General features: G+C 35.2%; 1 protein-coding gene across 2 annotated transcripts in view; it reads left to right on the top strand.

The window, feature by feature from the left end:
• cd (peroxidasin homolog cardinal) overlaps positions 1 to 23,294 on the top strand; it is a 42,069-nt gene extending 18,775 nt beyond the window's left edge. For both annotated transcript variants that reach the window (XM_089651137.1, XM_089651136.1), the window contains exons 8-14: positions 344 to 565; positions 1,541 to 1,738; positions 2,941 to 3,077; positions 5,326 to 5,493; positions 7,183 to 7,433; positions 11,621 to 11,790; positions 19,685 to 23,294. In XM_089651137.1, coding sequence (XP_089507263.1) covers positions 344 to 565; positions 1,541 to 1,738; positions 2,941 to 3,077; positions 5,326 to 5,493; positions 7,183 to 7,433; positions 11,621 to 11,790; positions 19,685 to 19,920 — 1,382 coding nt within the window. In that variant the 3' untranslated portion in view covers positions 19,921 to 23,294. The remainder of the gene's footprint in view (positions 1 to 343; positions 566 to 1,540; positions 1,739 to 2,940; positions 3,078 to 5,325; positions 5,494 to 7,182; positions 7,434 to 11,620; positions 11,791 to 19,684) is intronic.
• The last annotated feature ends 339 nt before the right edge of the window (positions 23,295 to 23,633 follow it).

Below are 23,633 nucleotides of genomic sequence, written 5' to 3' on the forward strand. Positions count from 1 at the left end.
TAATAGGTAGATAACTCATGTTTTACATATGTTGGCCACACCATAAGAGACAACTAACATGAGATAACCCAACTGTTAATCGAGTCAAGGGGAAGATTGGCGGAAGACGCTGAGCCCGTGTCCTCAAAGCTTTCGTAAGTTCCACCGATAAGTTGTTCCAAGGTGCAATCTACAGAGTGTAGATTTCTCTGAAACCACTGATGGGAGAGGGCAAAAGCAATAAATAATGGTGTGGCAAAAGCGTAATCTAGTAACGTACTTAATTATTGAATCAATGCGAAGATTCGGCTACTGAATTATGATATAGTTTCAGTTTTTGATTTCTTGGCTATGTTTATTTCAGGCCCCAGAGAACAGCTGAACCAAGCGTCAGCCTTCATTGACGGCTCCACAATCTATGGACCGTATGAGGATCTGGCCAACTCCTTGCGTACCTTCGAGGGAGGAGAGCTGCTGATGTTGAAGACCGCTGATGGGCGGGAGCTGCTGCCTGCTTCGAAGGACCCCAATGATGGCTGCAATGAGAAGGCGCTCAACAGTCAGGGAAAATACTGTTTCCTTTCTGGTAATTATTATCATTTTGTTTACCAGATGTCGAAAAGGATTATTGAATCATAGTTTTATTTGTTTGAACACAGATCGGAGGAGGAAATGGGTACATAAGCTTGTGTACCAACACTACAACAAATGCATTGTTTGATTCATTCAGATTTTTTGTGAGATATTAAACCATATCTACCGGTTTTTTGCCCATCGTCTGTAATTTAATCATTGGGCTAGAAATCCAATTGCCATCGTTGGAATTGCTAGGACAGTAATTGCCACTTTCCGGGAATCATCGTCGGGATTCTATTCGAATATCTATCTTTTTCTATCAGCAAAAACATAATGTGAACATTTTGTGACACAAAATGCTGGAACTCACTATATTGTGTTACATGTTCCTTCTTGGTAAGTGATTGGTCATCCTGTTTTTCCTTCTTTCCATACTTTTCATTCTTTACACAACTATCACCCAATTCCAACAAACATCATTCATTTCGTATCCTTTTAATTCATTTGCAGTCCACAATGCATGTTCATCTGAAGTTGTAATTCAAAAGCAGTTTCAGATGCCACATTTTAATGAAAATAAAATATTCGTTTTTTTTAAAACTTTATTTACAGGTCTTTGCCTTCAGTTTCTAGGTGGAGTAAGTATGATAAATTGAAGGATGACGATCCGCAAAGCCGTTTCGTACTGGAAATTTAGCGCAACGTAAAAATTCTAAGGTTTTTCACAGAAATGGCTTATCGGGGCCTTTATTTGCGTTTGAAAGGAAATTGTAATCAGCTGACAAGCATAAAAACTTGAGAGTTGGGATTCTCCGATGATCACAATTTGTTTAAATGAAGAAACAGACCCAGAATCGGCGTTTAAGGGTAACCTTTCAAATGTCGAGAAAACAAAATGTCGCTGACTTGTCATTACTAGCCCTAAATATTGTTGATACACGTGAGGCTCATGAACACATTTGAAACTATTTTGTTCCTCTTCTAGGCGACATTCGAGCCAACGAGAACCTTCACCTGACGACCATGCACCTGCTGTGGGCGCGCCAGCATAACCGTCTCGCGCGCACCCTGAGGGGGCTCAACCCTCACTGGGGGGACCAGATGCTATACGAGGAGGCCAGGGCCATAGTGGGGGCGCAGATGCAGCATATCACCTATAATGAGTTCCTGCCTGTGTTGTTTGGTGAGTCGAAAGAAGTCGAAGATACTCTTACTATATTGTCACTTCTTTGTCTTTAGGAGTGAAGAGTGATACAAGTCTATTTATAAAGTAGCGTTGCTCGTTAATAATAGACCACCAGTAAATTCAGACATCCGATTCTTATAGATCGCGTCCTTCAACACAGAACCTTCCTTAACCTTCACCACAGAATCTACCACGTTATTTTTATACACTAATAACTGGCATGACATTGGCGCAGCCTTGCTATAACATTGGCGAAAACCGTAGAATAAAGAAGAACACAGTGCATACCTTGTTTCGTGTACAAATGCGTGTTTCGTGGTAAAAATATTAAGCTAAACGATACTCAAATTTCCAAAACGAAACTGTGTTTAGGAAATTCAAACGCGCGGAGAAAAATGAGAGATGCTAATTTATTAAAAATCTCTTTAAATCATTGTTAATCCGATTAAAAACCAGATTGCAGGCCATTTCCTGATAAACTGTTAGTAAATTAGAAACTTAATTATTAATTATGTAGAAGCCCGATCGATTTATCCACTCGTCTTCTACCTTCCACTGGCTGACATTTAGAACTTTTGTCATCACCTTAATAAATGTATCAAATAAAGATTTTTTTGGCTTGCAAACTATTTTTTTCCAGCAAACAGTTCATAGACCTAAAATTGCCACGTGTTGCAATATTCGATTCAATTTTTATTTATTTGTCTGTCTGCAATTTCTACGTCAACGCAGCGATATTAAAAACGTGTAAAGTATTTCTGGAATGAAATAATTACATGGACAAAATTACGCCAAATTTTTCAATTGTTCGATATGAAAAAAAAGCCGTATAGTAACACTAATATTTTTTAATATATTTGATAGTAATGATTCAGTTCCTGTTTCAAAATAATGCTGCTGTGGCTCAGTCTATCTCTGCAGATAGACAAACAAAAGAGCGTTTTGCTTTTACGTCTAACAGATGGCTCTGTTTTTTAAAAAAAGGCATAGTTTTACCTGTACAAGTGACATCTGTATAATATAGGTATATAAAACACAAGCTTATTCGAATGCAAAATTTCAAAGCAATCGGTGAACAACATTCTGAGAGTTAAGATTTTCAACAAACGAATATTTACATATAGAGATCGCAATTATTCGTACTTTGCAGAATGATTTAATAAGAATGCCCGTTTTACGAGATTTTCGTTTTATTACAGGTAATGAACTGATGGAAAAACTGGAACTCTCACCAAAAGAGGAAGGCTATTACAACGGTTACAACGCCACAATGGAACCAAACATCGCCAACCATTTCGCTTCAGCTGCTTTCAGATTTGCGCACACTCTACTTCCAGTAAGCTTTTGAATTGGCAAACGCGTAATATTTTCGCATTAAGTTTATTTTTCATAATATGTATCCAGGGTGTAACAGCACGTACCCAAAGGATTACAACCAGCGATTCATGAACATATTTGGAGTAAAAAACGTATCCGTTATTTTGCTGTCCGATGATATATATTTTTTTTTAAATGTGTTTTTTTATCACACGTTGCCACTGATCACACTGTTAACGCGTCGCGACGGGATCACGTGATACACCTTCTCTCCTCTGTTACCGTGCTGCTGGAACGAGAGCGAGTGCGATCACGTGACCCGCTAGGCTTAACCAGATAACTCAGTTGCGACGTGTGATTTATTTGTTATAATTCAAATCAAATGTCGACATCTATATATTTTTTATTATCTTTTGATACTGACAATTCGTGGTGGAACTCCATTATTGAATAATCAAACAATTTAATAACGATTTACACTTAAAATTGTTTCAATTTTTCACTACTTTTTTATTCCAAATGTGTTCAGGAATCACTGGTTACAATCGTTCGGGTGCGGGGTTGTTACACCCTGTATAATTATAAGCATGCCTACTTATTTCATACAGCACGCTTAAAATAAAGTTCGTTTCACTCGTTAATTATTCGAAAGGATTCGTTCAATTGCAATATTTAGGGGATTTTCCTTAATATTTTTAGAAAATGATTCAGTCTGCTTTGAAATCTGACTTTCATACAGTCAAAAAACTACATTGATTTCAGAGGTCAAACCAGGGACTAATCACAGCTATAAAAAACTTTAGAAAACAGAAATACTCTTGAAAATTATAGAAAACAATTCTAAATCTGAAATATCAGGAAAACACCATAATAATAATATTTTCAATTTTAGGAATACACTTTGAATAAAATGTACTAGCAGTTACAGGCACTTTTGATATCCATCCTTTCATATCCCGAAGACCTACTTAAAGTTAAACATAGGGAACGTTATTATATACGCGTTCATAGATAGCGTAAATTTAATTATTTTATGAAAATATACGTTATGCAAGTTATGCTTTAAAATATTAAGAAAAAATATTTGTTTACTGGTAATAGTTATAATCTAATTCAAGAAGCATAATTTGGAGTAAAAGAAAACGTCAATGTCATTAAATTCAAAAACTCTTTTACGATTGATATGATTATAATAAAATAACTTTGTTTTTAATACCACTTTATTGTATATATTTTTAATGTATGTATATATGTGGTATATTAAATATGTATGTAAATATTTAATATACCACCACATAATTGTATCTTTTTGTCTTTTTACATACATATATATATATTTTTTAAATACATACATTTCTTTTGGAACAAATATAATATGAGATTTACCCGCCTCGGAACAGACTTTGTCTAGTGAGGCGGGTAAAAGAAAAGAAAACAATGTAAACAACCATGAAATTAAATAAACGCCCGGGTTGCCGGCACTGAAACTGAAAAAAAAAAAAAAAAAAAACTTAAAATGTTAAATATATACAAAATTGTATAATATTTATTAAAAACATATAAAATAATGTGGTATTAAAAACAAAGTCATTATAATTATGTATATCCACAAAGTGTTTTCTACATTTGAAAATTGATAATATTTTTATGTTTTCGCCCTTACATACGCACATTAAGAATATTTTTAAGTGTTCGCCCTTACATACGCACATTAAGATTATATTAAAACACAAATAACTTTGTTTACATCACTTTAATATATATACAACCTCTACATGTTTCATAAACAAACTTCACTTTCTATGCCTTTCTTAAAAGAATTGTGTTTTTATGCTGACAAACGTATTTATTCATATTCAAATATACCGTGTGTACACGTGTAAACAAATAAGTCTACTTAATATTTGAAAGCATGTCTTTTAAAAAGTGTTTTTTCTTAAAATAATTAAAGTGGCCCCATCTATGAAAGAGCCGATTGTGAATTAGTTTAAGTATGCCCTTAACTGAAGACCTTTCTCGTGTACAAAATAATCACTTGTGTAGATGTTACCTGTATTTTACATGCATGTTTATTTTGTTTATCTACTGGCTATATAATTATTGAATATTTTTAAATGTGTCATGTTTGCATGATGTGAACGTTGGTTATTCGGTTGTAACCTAATTATTATTGTTTTAATTTATATAATGTTATCAACCTGTCAATGTACCAAAATAAAAAATAAAATAATATTAAAAATGACAATAAATTAAAATGTTTTGTGCAGACTCTAATGAAGGTGGTGAACAGTCAGACCAGCTCCCCGGAATACGTGCACCTGCACAAGATGTTGTTCAACCCCTATTCGCTGTACTCTGAGGGAGGGGTGGACAACGCCATCCGGGGAGCTATGCAGACGGACATGCAAAAGGTGGACGCTTTCTTTACACCAGAGGTAAGCCTATTCATTATTTATCATGGATATAGTTTCTGTTTTGTATTGGCATCTAATTTTTTTTATTCTAGATAAATATTTCACTTATTTAACTAGAAACAACTAATACATTACACATAAATACATAACATAACGATATTATTCATTTTTATTGTTTTGTTGATTGAGCATAAAACTGAACAATTTTTTTTAAATGTTCATACACTTTTTTCATTTTTAATTTTGTCTGGGAGGCAATTATATATGTTGCTCCCCTCGTAACTAATGGATTGCTTGCCATAATGAGTGTGGATGGTGTTTAAATGTATGTTATCGTGTTGCCGTGTAAAGTGTGTGTGTGTACTTGGGACGTTTTAATGAGTTCTGTATTTGTATGTATGAGTTTATTATTTATTTTGTATATAAGGAGACATGTATTATATTCGTATAATTTGCTTCATGTTATTTGTTTTTTTGTTTCTATATATATTTTTTGTGGATGTTCTGGGTTTGAAGTGAAATAGCTTTTTGATTACTTTGTTTTGTGTTACCTGTAGTTCATTTAAATATGTTTCATATGCATTTACACCAGATTTCAATCAAGTAGTTTAAATGTGAATGTACAAGGCTGTAATATAGACTTTTTAATTTTATTGTAACAGATATGCCCGATAGGGCGTTAATGAATAATAAATAAATATCCAGCTAATACGCTTTTACGGGGGTGATTTTATGATATTTAATTATAAGTTAATATTTAGATGTTCAATAGTATTTTTTCTGTTTGTATTTTTGTGTGTATGTAACTTATTTTAATATTTTCCATATTGTTTTCTTTTCTAAGTTTTTCTCTATAATACAATTTCTTAGCCACTCTAATAATTTTCGTGCAGATGTTTCTATATCTTTTATAGTAATTAAGTTGATCCATGTCGTACGGTGTATTTTTAATTTGTTTGTGAATTTTGTCTCGTTTATGAAAACAGTTTACTATTCCCTGTGTTATCCACAGTTTTTTTGCTTTGTGTGTGAGTTTTACTTGTTTTAGCTTAGTGTTATTATTGTATACTAACATGTTATTAAATTTATCCCAGACCTCTTCGATATTCTCTATTTGGTATATTGTACTCCAGTCTATTTTTTGGAGTTTTTCTTTCAAGATTGAGTAGTTAATTATTGTTTTTGTGAATAAAATATTCATCGTAATTAGTATGGCATTGCGGCGCGTGTATCGGATCTAGTTTATTAATGCGAAGTAATGCCAATTCACGCAAACTCATGAGTTTTTGTATCGAAAATTTAAATACTGCAAGAAGGACGCATCGTTTTTGCTTTAGTGGCGATTCTTTTTAATGGGTCTTTTCATAAGTCTAGAAAAAAAGGTCAGCAAAAATGCTTTGAAGTGTAAAATGTCCAGCTTAAAAACAACCTTTTCGAATATGGATTTATTGAAAAATGTAGGAAATCAATTTTTTTAGATTATGATCGAAAATCATTTAAATATGTATTTGTATCTGAAATTCACAAAATACAATAAAACTTTTGGCGATATTTTTGCATCAATCAAAACTGGGGGCCGATTCGGGAATATCAAACTTTTCGCCATCTGGGTTTGATTTGGTAGTCACTGTTCTGTTTTATTCGGTAACCCCTAAGTTCCTATCCATAGAATATCAGTTTCAAGCATTTAAACCATTGCCATTGTTCCAGCTAACCGCTCACCTCTTCAAGACGGACTCCCCTGCCCCCGCCCCACAGAAGCAGGTGACCTCGGAAAAACAGCCGGGGGTGCTGTGCGGGCTGGACCTGGTATCGCTGAATATCCAGCGCGGGCGGGACCACGGCCTGCCGGGCTACCCATCCTGGCGGAAGCATTGTGGCCTGTCTAGCCCTAAAAGCTGGGAGGACCTCAAGGGTGTGATGGACCCGGACTCGCTTCGGCGGATATCCAGCATATTCAAGTCAGTTGTACTTTTGAAAAATTATTCAAATGAAACTTAATCCTAAACACCCGCAATAAGACAATCCAATGTACTCATAGTCTAGGGTTTGGTACAATTGTCTGGTCTAGGGCCTAGATAAACCAGTCACCTACTCAATATGGACAGAAAAGGTAGGTAAAAGGGAACCGGTATAATTACTAACGGGACACTGTCACCTCAGGAGACATAGACGCAACTGTTGAGAGTGGAAAATATCAATAGATGCATGAAATTTTAAGAGACTCCAATTATCCTACCAACGTCCCGTCCTGGTGGGAACAAGGCTCAGATGCCTTGGAAGACACATTGTTAAATCAGAACACATGGCCGAATATTTAAACACAACTCTGGTGAACTTTATCAAATGGAGCGTGTTACTGTCAAAGGAACGAGGTAAAATAGGAGCACAATGGACCCATGGCCTGAGTGATCACAGGAACTATGTATAAACTGTCTCCGTTTATTAATAATTAGCTGAATTCCCCAGATTTTTTTTAAATTTCATAAAAACAGTGACCTTCATCAACCTCGACCCCAGAGTTGCCCGGGCTTGATACAGAGCTAATGTAGATAGTTATATTGCCCTTTTTTGAGGGTCAAGTGTGCAAAATTTCATCAACCTCGAAATAAAAATGTATATTTGTTAACAAATCAAATCAACATCGCCCGCAACAAAAAGATGCTGTCTTCAAAATATAATTAGAAATAGAAAAATATGTAATGATAATATTATTACGGGATACAAGAGATACAGACGTTACCCTATGAGACATTTTACTGTTGTTTTTTATTTGTAACATGGGCAATATCAAACACAACAAAGGTACTTTAGGGCCGTCTGTTTCAACGCTAGCTATAGTAAAAGTAAGAGTAAAAGTAAATGCTAAAGTTAAATTTCACCAAAATGCGTTTTTCAATCAATTTAACTCCTGGTTTTACGTCACTTTTAACTTTTGTTTTAACTTCCCGAAATCCGAGAGTTACTCGCGAGTTATTGGCGATTCTCGAGTTACTCCGCCATTTTGACATATTTGACAGTTCTATACGTAAGGTTCTTCTGTTGAGTGTTGTTACGAAACGATTATTAATCATGATTAATATTATCGAAGATGACAGTAGTGAAGATGAATTCGTCATGCAAAATGTTTTACAGTGAAAGCCAAAAACATTTCGACCCCGTGTTAATAATATGGTCATTTGGGATGATTCCGAATTTTCGGCACGGTATCGCATGTCGAAAGAGCTTGCAAAAGCTTGTGACGGATCAAATTGAGGGAGATATTACGACTACTGGAAAGTAAATTATATTTTTTCCGTGTAATATCGTATATATTATAACAGGTCGTCATTTATTTTTAAATACCCACAGAAATATTTTTCTATGAACAAAACAATGTAATAAAAGTATATCTTTTTTCATAAACTTTGGTATAAAACTTATTATTATATTAAACCCTGTATATAATGTTTCAATATACATATTATAATTGAAAAGAAACTATATAATAAATATATAACTTTTTTTACAAAGTTTGGTTGGAATTATTAATCAAAGGAAACTAGCCCCTCCAATACTCTCAAGAAATTATTCCTAAAACTATAAATCGATCTTCATCATGTAAGTAAAAATTAAATTCTGAAATAAAAAATTCGAACACAATAACAAACAAGAAGTCGGAAGAGGTTATAATGACGCACAACAAACTTCTGTATTTTGACACTATTCGACAGTCACTTAACCAGAGATCATATTTAATCTTCGGTGTGGCCGTACCAAAAAATAATGCCGTGCGTTTTTCCACGTAATTTCGAGGAATATTCTGCTTTTTAGACTGGCCACACTAGTAACTGTTACTTTTGCATAAAGGCACTTGAAACAGCGCGCGGTCCGATTTAACATCCTTGTTACTTTAACTGACAGTTAAATTTTTAACTTAGCTCACGATTTAGCATTCTGTTGAAACAGACGGCCCTTAATAGGACAGCGTACTTAACAAAGTTGTTAGTTGATGGTATTCCTTTGTAATGGGAGTCCGCAGACTAATCTGAAGATGCCAGAGGATGAAACTGACCCGGTTTTTTATGAGCTGTGTTGTAAAAATGTAACGGTATTTCTGAACCGTCACCACTAAATCATCGGTCTTCCTTTTAGTATTAACAGCATACATTTTCCGGCTGATTATTATATTAGAACGTTGCGCATACCTGAATACCTATCAACGATCATTTTTCGTATTGTGTGGAGGAAAAACTGGGCTGCAGTGCCAATAAACTAGCTAGTCTTTGTTCTGAATATCTTTCAGTGTTCGGCCTCTGTCAAGTGTCACAACTGAAAGTAGATTATAAACGAAACTTCTCAATATGTTTAACAGTACCGCCGCTTTTATAAAAAACTCCTACCTACACGATAACTTTCGACAAATAAGCATGTTGATTAGCTTGTTAATGCCAATCTATGCAGGCTACAGATATCTTGATTATAGAGAAATTAGAACAACACTACATATAAGTATATACTATCATATAATATTATTAAAACTATTTATTTCTCTCTTGCCCAATCTATTCTCCAATATGGTATAATTGGGTGGGGGGGGACTTTCAAAACTAACCTCTTACCCGTAGAAAAGGCACAGAGGTTGATTGTAAAAGTCATCCTACGTAAACCATCTATATTTCCAACAACACAGTTATTTAACTCTTTTAGGGTTCTCAGTCTAAATAATATATTCAAAAAAAACTCATTGTTACAAACTCATAAAGATCATTTCAATCCTACAATAACATTTCCAAAAATAAGTAACCGATCAAGATCACGTGGCAATTTAGAAATCCCTAAATTTAAAATGAGCGCTTCTCAACACCATTATTCTTATCTAGGTATAAAATTTTTTAATGCACTCCCATATAAAATCAAATCTGAAAAAAATTATAAAGCCTTTAAATTACAAATAAAACAACTTCTTGATCAACCAAATAATAATTATAAATTTTAATTTGATTTTTTACATATCTACTGATAACAGGTACATATTAGTAGTAATTGATCAAATTCAAATTTTAATGGTACCTACATACTCAGTATATCATTAACTATTTCATAAAATGTATTAACTAAAAAATATATATTTTTCTTCTTTTACCATATCCTCTAATATTATATCAGCATTCGAGCCACCAACAGATTATTGTCGCAACTTATTATGTACCTCCGCTTGCAATACTATCAGCTCTGTTTACTCCAAATGAATAAAATAACTACATGTACTTATACCACCTACTACCTACTTATTAATCGAAATGTAATAATATTATTTTATTTTATTTTTATTCTTAAATTAATGTTCAATGTAAATAAATATATTCTTATATTCATTTACTATCTATCTAATTTAGTAACATCTATTGTAGTCTATTTTAATGATCTATACTTTTGTTATCAAGCTTTATACATTTTATTTATTTCTTACTTTGTAAATAAAAACTTTCTTTCTTTTCTTTACCCAATATAATATATTGTAATGGCACTACTCCCCAAATCAAACACGAGAAACGTTTTTCTCTCTTGAATTGGGTAGTTACGTTAAAAAGAAAACATTTTTATTGTAATTAGTTTTTTGTTGTAATTTAACATATTTATGTTTTTGTATAAAAGAAATATATTTTTAAATAAAAAATAAAAAATAAAAAAAAAAGATAAATCACTAAAAATACATTACCAACGCTATTATAATTAGTAGAATTCAACAAAGTGCTGGTACAGATTACGTTTAATTCTATCGTACCAAAATCGTACCAAACTTGCCCATTACCCAGATCATGCATCCTATTGTTTATTGAGTGTGTCTGATAGTTGTTTGTGTATCGTGTTCTTGGTCGGAACATGGAAATAAATAGTGGCGACGATGACAGGACTGTCAATTAAGTTGTTAATGACTCTATGTAACACAACCGGGTCTGATATTTCTCCTGTCAGACAGCGTTATTAGATGCAATTGATTCATCAATTTGGAGTCGTACAAGGACTTTTGCATCTCACGAAACTACACCGGTGATCATATCCTATCAAAGAAATTTAAGGATCTGTACACAAATAGGATAGTCATTGGCCGAGATTCGCCGACACTTTGCCTGTTCAATTTTTCTCATATAAGAGTGTTTCTCAGGACCGTGGAAGACGTGGACTTGTACACTGCTGCCTTGAGCGAGGTCCCCCTGCAGGGGCGGGTGCTCGGGGCCACAATAACCTGCCTGCTGGCCGACCAGTTCCTGCGCCTCAAGAGAGCAGACCGCTTCTGGTACGAGACCAATGAACAGCCGCAGGCCTTCAGTAGAGGTAGGTCTCCTAAAACTATATTAAATACATCAGTAAGCCTAAGCAAATGTTCTTCACCAGCTACGTTCTCTACAGTCTTCAACTTACCCGCAGTTTTAAAGGTTACCTCTGAATTAAATACTAGTGGAAAACCAAATACAATATTTTAACATGGTTAGCCCATCGCATTTTTTGAGACCTGAGAACTCAAGACGGCTTAAGGCGAAGTTTAATGTTAATTCACAATTTTGATTAATGTTTATAACGAAATACTGTACATTACGAATACCAAAAAATATGCTTTAGATAGTAAATTGAAGGTTTTCCTATCGTTTCGCTTGAGTAGAATACAAATAAAAAAATAAATTACTCAATAGAAAAATATAAATGTAAACTACTTACAAAAATATGTTTTCAATAGAAATGTATGAACATATAAACAACTTTAAAAAAATACAGTATAATAATATAATAGCTAAGATTATCTGTGACAGTTTCACTTGATTAAATTTTTTTGCTTTCTTATAAATTTATTTACGAAATAAATAAAAACTAGTTTTGTGCTTGAAATCGTACCTTTCTAGACTCCGTTTGTCAAGCGATTTTAATGCCTATTACCTACAATATAAGGTGTACCAAGAATATACACATTTTGGCTTGTAGCACCCTCTTAATGGTCAATTGCACTGAGTTAATGACTGATTATAATTCTGATGATTATAATGTGATCGCTTTTCTAGATAGGTCCAAACACTTATTGAAGTACCTACATATTTCACACAGACTGCTTGTAAGTCCTTAGGTTAGGCACAAAGTAACAGTTGTTCCTGAGAAACTTGCTAAGAACAGCTTTTTTACTTCATGAGAAATGTTATCTATTTTTTCACTAGGTACGAACTGACCCTGCAACCTACAGAGTCTAAATCATGTGCATATACAGGGTTTTCCAATAAGAGGTGTTATTTTGAATAGACCGCTATTTCGGTAGATGTTACTTTTGAAGCTGTAATATTTTGACATTTGACAATTAGAAACTACGCCATTAATAAAAATGGAACGATACACGCTTCAACAATGCATTGAAATTATTAAAATTCACTTGAGTGAATCACATGCAAATCATCTTGAGTGATGAGGCCCATTTCCACCTCGGTGGCTTCGTCAACAAGCAAAATTGTCGCATCTGGGGCTCGGAAAACCCAAGAGTTATTGTTGAAAAGCCTTTCTATCCTCAACGTGTGACTGTTTGGAACGGTTTATGGTCCGGCGGAGTCATTGGACTCTTTTTCGAAAATGAGGCTGGAGCAACAGTTACGATGAATGGATTGCGCTATCGAAAGATATCTTCTAGATTAGGTAATGATATTTTATGGCCGGAATTGGATGGTATTGATCTGGACAGTGTTTACTTTCAACAAGACGGCGTTAAGTGCCACACAAGCAACGAAACCATTGATATTTTACGATTGAATATCAAAATAACACCTCTTATTTTAAAACCCTGTATCTATCATCCAACATTACAACGCACAACGCGGAGGTCACCTAGCAGTTATACCAATAGCGGTTGTACATCGTACACTACCTCGATAAATAATAATATTATTTTTCTAATTTGTTGAATATTACCTGTAGAGCGCTACCTAGTCTGATGTATTTTATATAACTTATAACGCAATACGTATAATCTATATAAATAAAAATGGATGTCTGTTTGTTTGTCCTCCATAGATTAAAACATTGCTAGACCGATTTCGCTCAAAATTTTAAAGTTTGCTATTATTAATTTCATGAGTATTAAGTGGTTTGAATGGTAGAAAAACTCGGGGACACTCGAGGAAGACTTAACATATTATCTCTGCACTGAAATGATATACGTAGTCGAATAAAATCGATATAATGTAATTTTTCTAAAAGTAACAATGTGGTATACATTAGTGAATGGTGGAAGTCAGAGAGGCCGTAGAAAGACATGGCACGATCTAGTGAAACAAAAACAAACGTAGAGTAAACCTTTTTTATTTCTTTACAAAAATATTATTTTCATTTTAAAAATAGATCCAGTTTTCAGGTACACTACAATTTACAAACTCAAAACTTTACTCCAAACCATCATAACCGCGAGCTACGCCAGGTACATATCAGCTAGTAAGCAATAAATTATAACAGACAAACTACTTCCGACTTATTCATACGGTAGGTAGGTTGAATAATAAATAACAATAATTGGACAATTGAAATATCATTTATAGGATGATTCACAAGACAAAGCCTGGTAAACTAATGGAGATTTACAATATTATTAACTTTAACAACCATATAAATATTTTATAGATAAACAGACTATAATTTCTTTTCTTTGGTATTTACCCACTTAATAACATCGGAATTCAGGAAACTGGAAACTGGGAGTCCACAAATAGAAAATACTCATTTGCCGGAAATCATGAATGGTATAGTAAAAAAATAATAGTGTTTTGGTTTGTAAATTATCATCTAATCTAGAGATCCAGTTTTAATATTTTCGTGATTTATTTTGTGCTGTGTTTCGCTACCTCCTTCTTTAGCCAACGTTTCGGACAGCGTTACAGTAAGCATCATCAGGGCAGATGTGTAATTGAAGATTGTGGTGAAGTGTACGTGCGCTCTCCAATCCTCTTAGGGCTGGTATTTCAGTTTAGTGATTAGGTTTTAATATTCTTGTGATTTATTTTCGAGGTATTATGCTGTGTTTCGCCACCTCCTTCTTTAGCCAACGTTTCGGACAGCGTTACAGTGTCCATCATCAGGGCAGATGTGTAATTGAAGATTCTTAGGGCTGGTATTTCAGTGTGGTTAGTTTTAGAATAGTTTTTGGCGTTTAGTTTTGGTGTGGTCATCAAGCACCGGAAGAAATATTAAGCTTAGTCCCGTCACGCGTCGTCTCTATTATTAATAATGGTGTTTTAATGGATTTCAATTGCCGCCGTAATTAGGCGTGCTCAATGCGTTTTGGGTATTTTTGTTTTAATATTTTTCACGTTCAAAAGAAAAAGCCTGCCGTCTCCTTAACTCTTGACAAACCAAGATTCCAAAAAAACGTCTGTAACCAAGTGGGTCTTCTGACGACTCCACGCATTTTTCTGTCTTATGGGTTTTTAAACTATAGAAATCCCAATTATTCAGTCAATTATTAATGGTAACTTATGTATTTGCGCAGGAATACGTAAAATACTTAAATGATATGTCAAGTATTTAAGCTAATATAAGGAGGATAGTAATTTTGGGTACTACCTACTCCCCCACTTGGCTGCGGGATGGTTAACAAGCGATAAATAGTTTGTATGAGAAACATGTTTTATTCAAATTCCAGAACAGTTTTACAAGAGATTCTCCACCTACATTATTCGTAAATGTGATACAAATCTTTAAGATATTTAGAAGAGGAGGAAGGTGCATTTTGGAATTCTGCCAAATTTAACAATAATTCTGGTTTTTATTCAGTTCCGGTGCCAAATATTTTCAATCTTGATTCAGCGAGCTTCATTTTGTGAATGAGACGTTTTAGTAGCCGTCTCTATAATACATACCGGGGATTTAGCGGAAACAATTTAGTATCCTCCTAAATCTTGCTTTTAGGCATTTCTTAATTATATCTTATTTACGAAGTGGCCTCAGAGAGCGGAGTGCAATAACATTATGTAATACCAATACTCCAAATAAACTCGATGTCGAAAGACAAGAAAGCTCAACAATTATTTTGAAATCATCAGCCTTGGCCGACCTGAGAGTAAATTGCATTTGGGTGAATCTTTACCTCTTTTCTCTAAAGCTTCCTTGATTCGTAAATATTTAATAAAATTTTACAAACTTAAAATAAACCATCAACTCGAGAAACATGTTGAGCGTGGAACACTTGTAAGATCTTTGTAAGGTACAGCAACATCTTCAGCTGTAGACAGACTGATGGAACTTAAGCGCAAGCCAAATACTAAGTTTGGTGATCGCGCTTTCAAGGCTTGGAATAAACTTCCTCCGGAACTAAGTTCCATAACAAGTCCAGCAGAATTCAGGTCTAAACTAAAAACCTTTTTAAGCTGTCATACCCTTAAATTAAATATACCATTCCTGAGAGAAAGTCCAATCGTATCCAATTTTCCAATTATGTCCTAAATCCTGTATCTAAATTTCGCTAATGTTTATTTATAAAGTTCACCAGGGTTGTCATTGGATATGTGGCTATGTCTTCTGGTTCCACAATGTGTCTTCCCAGGTCTCATCTCTCCTTTCCAATCCCCCTTGGTTCCGTGAAGGCCCCATAAGGGAAGAGAGTCTCATCTCTCCTCTCCACTCCCCTTTGGTTCCCTGAAGGCCCCACAGGGGAAGAGTTCACGGAGGTGGCCTCATCTCTCTTCTCCACTTCTCCTTGGTTCCCTAAATGCTCCACGAGGGAAGAGGGTCTCATTTCTCCTCTCCACTCCTCCTTGGCCCCATGGGGGAAGAGTCTGATTATTATTTTTTGTTGATGTTAATTAAGTGTTAATCTTAAGTGACCTACCAGGTGGGTATATTATCTATTCTACTGTATATTATCTCCATATATAGTTAGTATTAACATAGATCATTGTAGAAATATAGAAATGCATTATATATTTGTACAGCGCTCTTGAGGTGATTTTGCACAAAAACGCTATACAAATCATCTAAATATTATTATTATTTGTTATTACCAGACTGGGCCGGACATGCGGACAGAGAAAAGTCAGGTAACTGGACAGCGAAATATGACCCTTTTTTAGTCTCAGTGAATCTGACCAAAAGTAACTAAGGAAGAAGTGAAATGACTCCATAAAAAAATCCAAGTGCAATCCGGGATTTCGCATCGAAGTGATGGTAAAAACGTTTTCTCATCCATTAGTTAAATGGTGCCTGAAATTCCAGCTGCTGTAGGGCTACCCGATCCAATCTACACAACTGCCATGAAAATACACAAACAATAAGATGGTTATAAAATTATTTATAAGTGGTATCCGGCAATTCGTAGTACAAGCGGGAAACTATTGAAACTAAATAACAAAATACATAGAGAACCATCTGAGCAACTCGTTGTTTTTGTTTTCCTTTTTTTTCGGCTACTAAAGGATTAAAAAAACTTTTGGTGATTCGACACATTTTAAATCACACTCAACAAATAATATTAACCCCATTACGACCGATTTTTTAAAAATTTGACTTCCAACTTAGGACTCAATTTACTCGAAAACGATAGCTCAAATCAAAAAAATTACATTGCAAAAACAATTACAAATGTGATGTAGATTCACCAAATTCTTGTTTGTAGGTAATACGAGTTTCAGGATACCGTGTATATGGCAGTTCATTGAGCGTCATTATTTGATCGGTTTCTAAGCACGTCACGATTACTTTTTGCGTCGTTTAAAACATGTTATAGTTCAGCCGCTCCGTCCATAAAATTTGCCACAGAATTATTGTGTAGGTCTTCCAAGCCCACGTGAACTATGAAACTAATCAAACTACAAAAATGAGTGGTAAGACAAATCCAACTGTGATTCATTTATAACAGTTCCGAGCCGCCAAGGCAAATTTTCGACTCGAAAATTAATAGAGCATATAAACGCCAGTTTTCATATAAATCTTCCGTTTGCAACATTTATAAATCCGTGCCTACAACAAGCGTGGGGTCCATAAAGAAATCAAAATAAAATACTGTAGAAAATATTTAGCTTTAACATAAATCATCTTATTTCTTGCAGTTAACCTACAAAATAAAGTAAAATTAAATACAGGGTTTTCCAATAAGGGGTGTTATTTTGAATAGCCCGCTATTTCGGTAGATGTTACTTTAGAAGCTGTCATTTTTTGACATTTGACAAGTAGAAACTACGCCATTAATAAAAATGGAACAGTACACGCTTCAACAACGCATTGAAATTATTAAAATTCACTTGAGTGAATCAAATGCCAATCATCTTGAGTGATGAGGCCATTTCCACCTCGGTGGCTTCGTCAACAAGCAAAATTGTCGCATCTGGGGCTCGGAAAACCCAAGAGTTATTGTTGAAAAGCCTCTCTATCCTCAACGTGTGACTGTTTGGTGCGGTTTATGGTCCGGCGAAGTCATTAGACCTTACTTTTTCGAAAATGAGGCTGGAGCAACAGTTACGGTGAATGGATTGCGCTATCGAGAGATGATTAATGATTTTTTATGGCCGGAATTGGATGGTATTGATTTGGACAACGTTTACTTTCAACGAGACCATTGATCTTTTACGATTGAATATCAAAATAACACCTCTTATTGGAAAACCCTGTAGAATCGATAAAAATGCATATTTTTACAATAACCCCACAAAGGAGGTCTTGTGTAAAATAATTTTCTTCGGGGTCTATGTCATCTTTGGGGATGTTGGGAGGGGGATCTTTTAAAGGAAAGGAAGGTGAAGAAGTGCTGGGAAGGAAAAAGGTATGAGAGGTGGGAAGGAATCTAGGGATCCCTCTTGATGCGGCGCAAGGTGATGGGTCGAGAGACCAGTTGGTAAGTTCAAACGGTCACCCCAAACTAACCTCTCCCGATCTGGCATGCCATGCAGCTGGTGGGTAGGCGCATCCTGAACACACCCCACCCGATGAACCCGGGCACCCCTGCTAAATCACCAAACGTAGTGAACCATTTGGGGTGGCCTATGGCAGAGGTGTTGGTTATACAATAACTGGTTCCCGGGGCGGCGGTACCTAAACCCGCCTCCTAAATTGAATATGCAGGCGGAATAGAAATTCCATTGTTTTATGCTTGTATGGAAAAATATTTTAAATTTTAAAAATATTAGTGTTTTAAGACCTTCACAAAAACGATATTGACCAAATTCGTCATCTATGGTCAGTAGACAACAGCCGCTAGGTACTCTTAGCAAGACCTTTGGTGTCGGATAGGCTGTCAATATAATACTTTTTGTATAATGTCGTTCGTTATGCAAAATAACTGACTTATTAACAAATGGGGATGAACTAACTAAGCTCTTAGAACTAAAAGAAATCGTATACACGATCAAAGATTTAACTGATTGATTCCGTTCCAGCCTGGAAAAACAGAAATTTTTAGTTATAACCAAAAACCTCATGAACTAATTACCGACCTACTTAGTATCAAAAAGTACACGCGGACTGCCAATTTAAATTAAAGTTATTATTTCAATCGACATTGTCAATTTATTAGTATTTTTAACTTTTACGTGGCTGTCTGACATTTAGGTCAATTAATAGAAAATACCTCCAGTGTTGCCAGCGTATGTCATATTTTAATTTACTCTTTGACTAGTTTTTAACCCACGTCTCCGGTTTAAAGATGACGCCTTATAGCTATCACGGAGGTCTTCATCTGTGACAAGAGGGTTGACAGGGAAAATCTTTTGATCCTGGAAGAAGAATCATCTCCCAATTTTTACTGGAAAATAATTTCCCTAAGGGCCTATGCCTTTTTTGGATATGTGTGGAGGATCTTTTTTGAGGAAAGGAGGGAGAGGAAGTTCTGGGAAGGTAAAAGGTATAAGGTTTGGGTAGGAATCTAGAGATGAGTGTGTCCAAGAGTGATGGACATATGAATATATCGCTCCCGCTGCGGTGGGTCGAGAGAGCAGTTGGAGAGCTTGAAGAGCCTCGCCAAACCAGCCTCTCTCGATTTGGCACGCCACGCAGCTGGTGGGCAGGCGCATCCTGAACACCCGATTAACCCGGGGTGACTTGTAGCAGAGGTGCTGGTTATCCAATAAATGGTTCCAATAAAAACCCCCTCCCAAATTGCCGCCTACCTGGGGTAGTTTACCACCTCTGAGTAAACTTTCGATTAGTTTTGCTCGTGAAATATCCATAAAATGGGGATCAATTTAAATTATTTTTTTTTACTTGCATCTTTTTTCAGCCAAACTGCAGGAGATCCGCAAGACGACCTTGGCTGGAATCATCTGCCAGAACGCGGATTCCCTAGCTACGGCGCAGAAGTTCGTGATGAGGAGTGTGGGCCCCGACAACCCCACGCTGAGGTGCTCCGCCATCCCGGATTCCGACCTGACCCCCTGGCTGGACACTCCTGCCAGAATCTCACTGGTCAACCAGCACCAGGCGGCTGGGGTCTCGGTCATCAGGGGGGACTCATGATGAAACAGGGGAACAGTTTTGTCGTCATGGGGGTTCATGATGAAATCTGTTGGGAATGATGAAATGGAAGGGTTGAAGTCATATCTTAAAGGGGAACTCATGATGAAACAGGTGAATAAAGTTGTGTCATCGAGGGGGATTCACGATGAAACCTATGGGGGGTTAGAGATAGAGGGTATGATAATGTAGGGGGATTTAAGTCGTGTATCCATGCGGAACTATTGGTGAAACAAGAAGATGAAACCTGTAAAGGGGAAAATAATATAATGGGACAAGGACAGGGGGATTGAAGTCATGTCTTCACGGGGAACTCATGATGAAACATGGGAATCAAGTTGTGTCGTCAACGGGGATTCATGATGAAACCACTATAGGGAAATTAAAGTAATCACTTCATGCGGAACTCATGATGGATGAGGGGGTTGGAAGCATATCATCAGGGGGACTCACGTTGAAACAGGGGGGATAAAGTTATATAAATCAGCAGGATCTTCAATCCCTTCTTTTGCATAAACAGTAGGTTAGATACCTTTAAAATAAATGTTAGCTATTGAATTCTATACCCCAGAATGAGATTTGCTCCATTTCTGTCGGTCCCTATCCATTCGCCTCCAGTTTTCCGGTGTTTCCTTCCTGCCCTAAACTTTTTCCACGCTGTCAGTTCAACTCTTCCTCGGTCTGCTTCTGGATCGCTTCCACAGGGGGCACCATCTTAATCATGGCTTTCGATGTCCTATTATTTGACGTTCTTTCTGCATGGGGTTAGCCATGTAATCACAGTATTTCTGAATTAAAGAATATTCCTTTTACTGATTTATAATTACCGATAGCTTAGTTTATTATTCTCTTGGGTAAGATATCACGTTTTACAATGATAAGCAATCACCAACTTGTCTTATTTAATTTAGTATCGTTGATAGCAGTTGTTTGGTTATTTTCAATACCTTTGTATTTTAGCATGAATGTGAAGATTGCTGGCACCTTTTGCATTAAGCTATGATTTAATATTATTACTATGGAAGATAACGTTGCTCGTTAATTCAGGACATTTTGATGGTCATCCGAATACACTTCCTTCTTGAACTTATTTTACGACTGTGTAGTACAAGCAACATTCCTTTAATGCGATGTAATGTTTGAAAGTATGAGTAATGAGTAGGTGGTAACTACCTTTCTTTAAATGGCAAGTTACATTACTTTAAAATAATATGTATTATAATTTACATGTTTAAACAATAATTATACGATAAGTATAAAAATAAAAATTTAAGAAAAACACTTAACACTCCCGTTCCGAATGGGGTAATACACTTACCCCATTGAGGGTTTTGTGCAATATCTAAGTTGTTTTCATATCACGTACTATAATCTAGATATCTTAGAAAAACTAATCCGTAATTGATTTGCATGAAAAAAATTATCCCGTTACTATTTTTTAAGATATTACTAAAAATAAATATAACCCGCCTCTACATGAACAAACCTATACCTATCGAAACAATATATAAACATTTCAAAAAACAAAAACAAATCATGTACTTTGTCACTCTACGATTATCAGATAGTCAATACATTACACTAGCTGAAGTCCCCAGTGTTTCTCGGGCTTTTCGCAGAGTTTTTCAAAAGTTCATATGTACTGTGACCTTTCTCTTGTTTTCAAGGTCATGTGTGCAAAATTTAATCAAAATCGGTATTAAATTGTAGATTTCTATAAAAATCAAATCCATGTAACCCGCCCACAATAGACACTCCTTATAAACAGATAGATATATTATTAACCGTGAATCCACAGGTTACCTGGAAGAACTTAGATGATTTAATAATAAGTTTTTTATACAATTCCTGTACATTATAAGGTAATCATTTGAAATAGGCAGATATATAATACTAGGGGTCAATGCAAGAAGTGTCCATGTGAGTTCTTAATTTTTTTTTATTTGGGTGCCAGAAAGTATTCTATTATGTCCATTATTTGAATGGTGTGTGAACCATTTTCAAGTGTTCTAGGTTAATCAATTATAGTGTATATAACATAGAAGACAAAATATTGTTTCAGCATTTTTTACATCTAGAAATCGATATAATTTTTATTCCGGAGTTATTGAGAAATTTAACATAGGAACTTCTGGCATTTATCCCCCGAATAATATTTATTATAACGGTGATTGTATGTTTTTTTTTGTGTTCCCACAAACAGTTCTCCAACTCGTCGTGGAAGGAGATTATGAAGAATAAGTTCTTAGTATTAAATCAGGGATTTATTGTATACTTCGCATATTACAATGGTGAATCGATAGTCGACCTAACTAGGAGCTGGCTAAATGAGATCTGAAAACACCAATTTTGTCTGGGAGCACTCTAACTGGCCCTGGCGACTACTGGCTACTAGCTGCCATCTTGCGGACTTCTAAGCAAGCTCTTTACACTGCCCTCTATGAGTGCATCTGTGAAGCTCTCAGCTAACTCATTTCCCAAAATTTTGTAATGTGGATTGTATGGTAGGATTGAGCAGATGTTTTAGTACCTACTGTGAATGGAAAATTATATATCATTGAAGAGAAAGATATAACCGATAAAACTAAACGAAACGTAAAACAGGACAAGACACAGAAAAATGAAAAAAAGTAACAGGGAATCGAACCCAGGACCTCTGTAACCACTCGGCCATTGGGACCTAATTATTTTGGCTCATATTTCAAATTCAGAATTAACAGTATTATCTTCAATTGAGATTTTTGCCATATTTTTTAATTTATTTGTAACATTGACAGTGTCTCGGATAAACACATCCGATTTTTATTATTATGGGACATCTATTGACATTTTCTAAAAGTCTAAATTTATATTCAATTTTATTGAAATAACTTTTTGAACATCTTTTGAAGGTTATACTTAATTAATTCTGAATTTCAAATATGAGATCGACAGAGTTAAGACCGTTTTATTACTTTGTGTTTAGTTCTGTTTCATGTTTATGTATAAGTGTTATCTTTTTCGTCAAAAAATATGTTACATTCATAGGTATAACGTTCAAAAGTTATTAAAAGAAAAGTTATAGCAATGAAAATGGAAAATTATATGTTTCGTAAACACCTCACTAAGAAAATCTACGCTGAGGTGTTGAAGTCAAAGAACCCTTATCAAAACTTATGAAAGATTTAAATAGCAAAATGACCTCGATGAGAATTTCTCAGTAATTAGGTACTTTTGTGGCTCTCCAGCATTTCAGAATGACCTGTTGTTTATTATTGTTTCCTAGTTATCTGATGACCTTTTGTCATCGTGCAGACGACGATATTTTCTGGTCTATTAAAATAATATTATTTTTACCTACATTGTACTTATTATTTATTAATGTAAATCCAAAGTTTTCCCAAATTAAAATATCTTTCTAGAACAGAAATAAAATTGCTTCATTGAAACCCTTTTTTATGTGAAACCGCACAAGAGTCCCAACTGCTCACAATCTGGATCATTGAGACTAAAGGTAGTGAGGAGAGGAAGGAGAAGTAGAAGAGGAAGATGGAAGTTAACTGGCTATTCAAATCTGATCACCAAACATGGCCAAAGTCATTTCAAGCAACCTTTAAATTCTGAATGGTGGTCCTACACCAGAGCGATACTGAGAGTATCTTCCACTCTGTTATGTAGTTTTAGAGAGAAAGCTATTTTCACTCTCGATATATGGAAAAAATTCAATGAGAAATATG

This window comes from Hesperophylax consimilis, chromosome 3 (genome assembly GCF_061612785.1).
Source record: "Hesperophylax consimilis isolate HC1 chromosome 3, BYU_Hcon_1.0, whole genome shotgun sequence".
Lineage (NCBI taxonomy): Eukaryota > Metazoa > Arthropoda > Insecta > Trichoptera > Limnephilidae > Hesperophylax > Hesperophylax consimilis.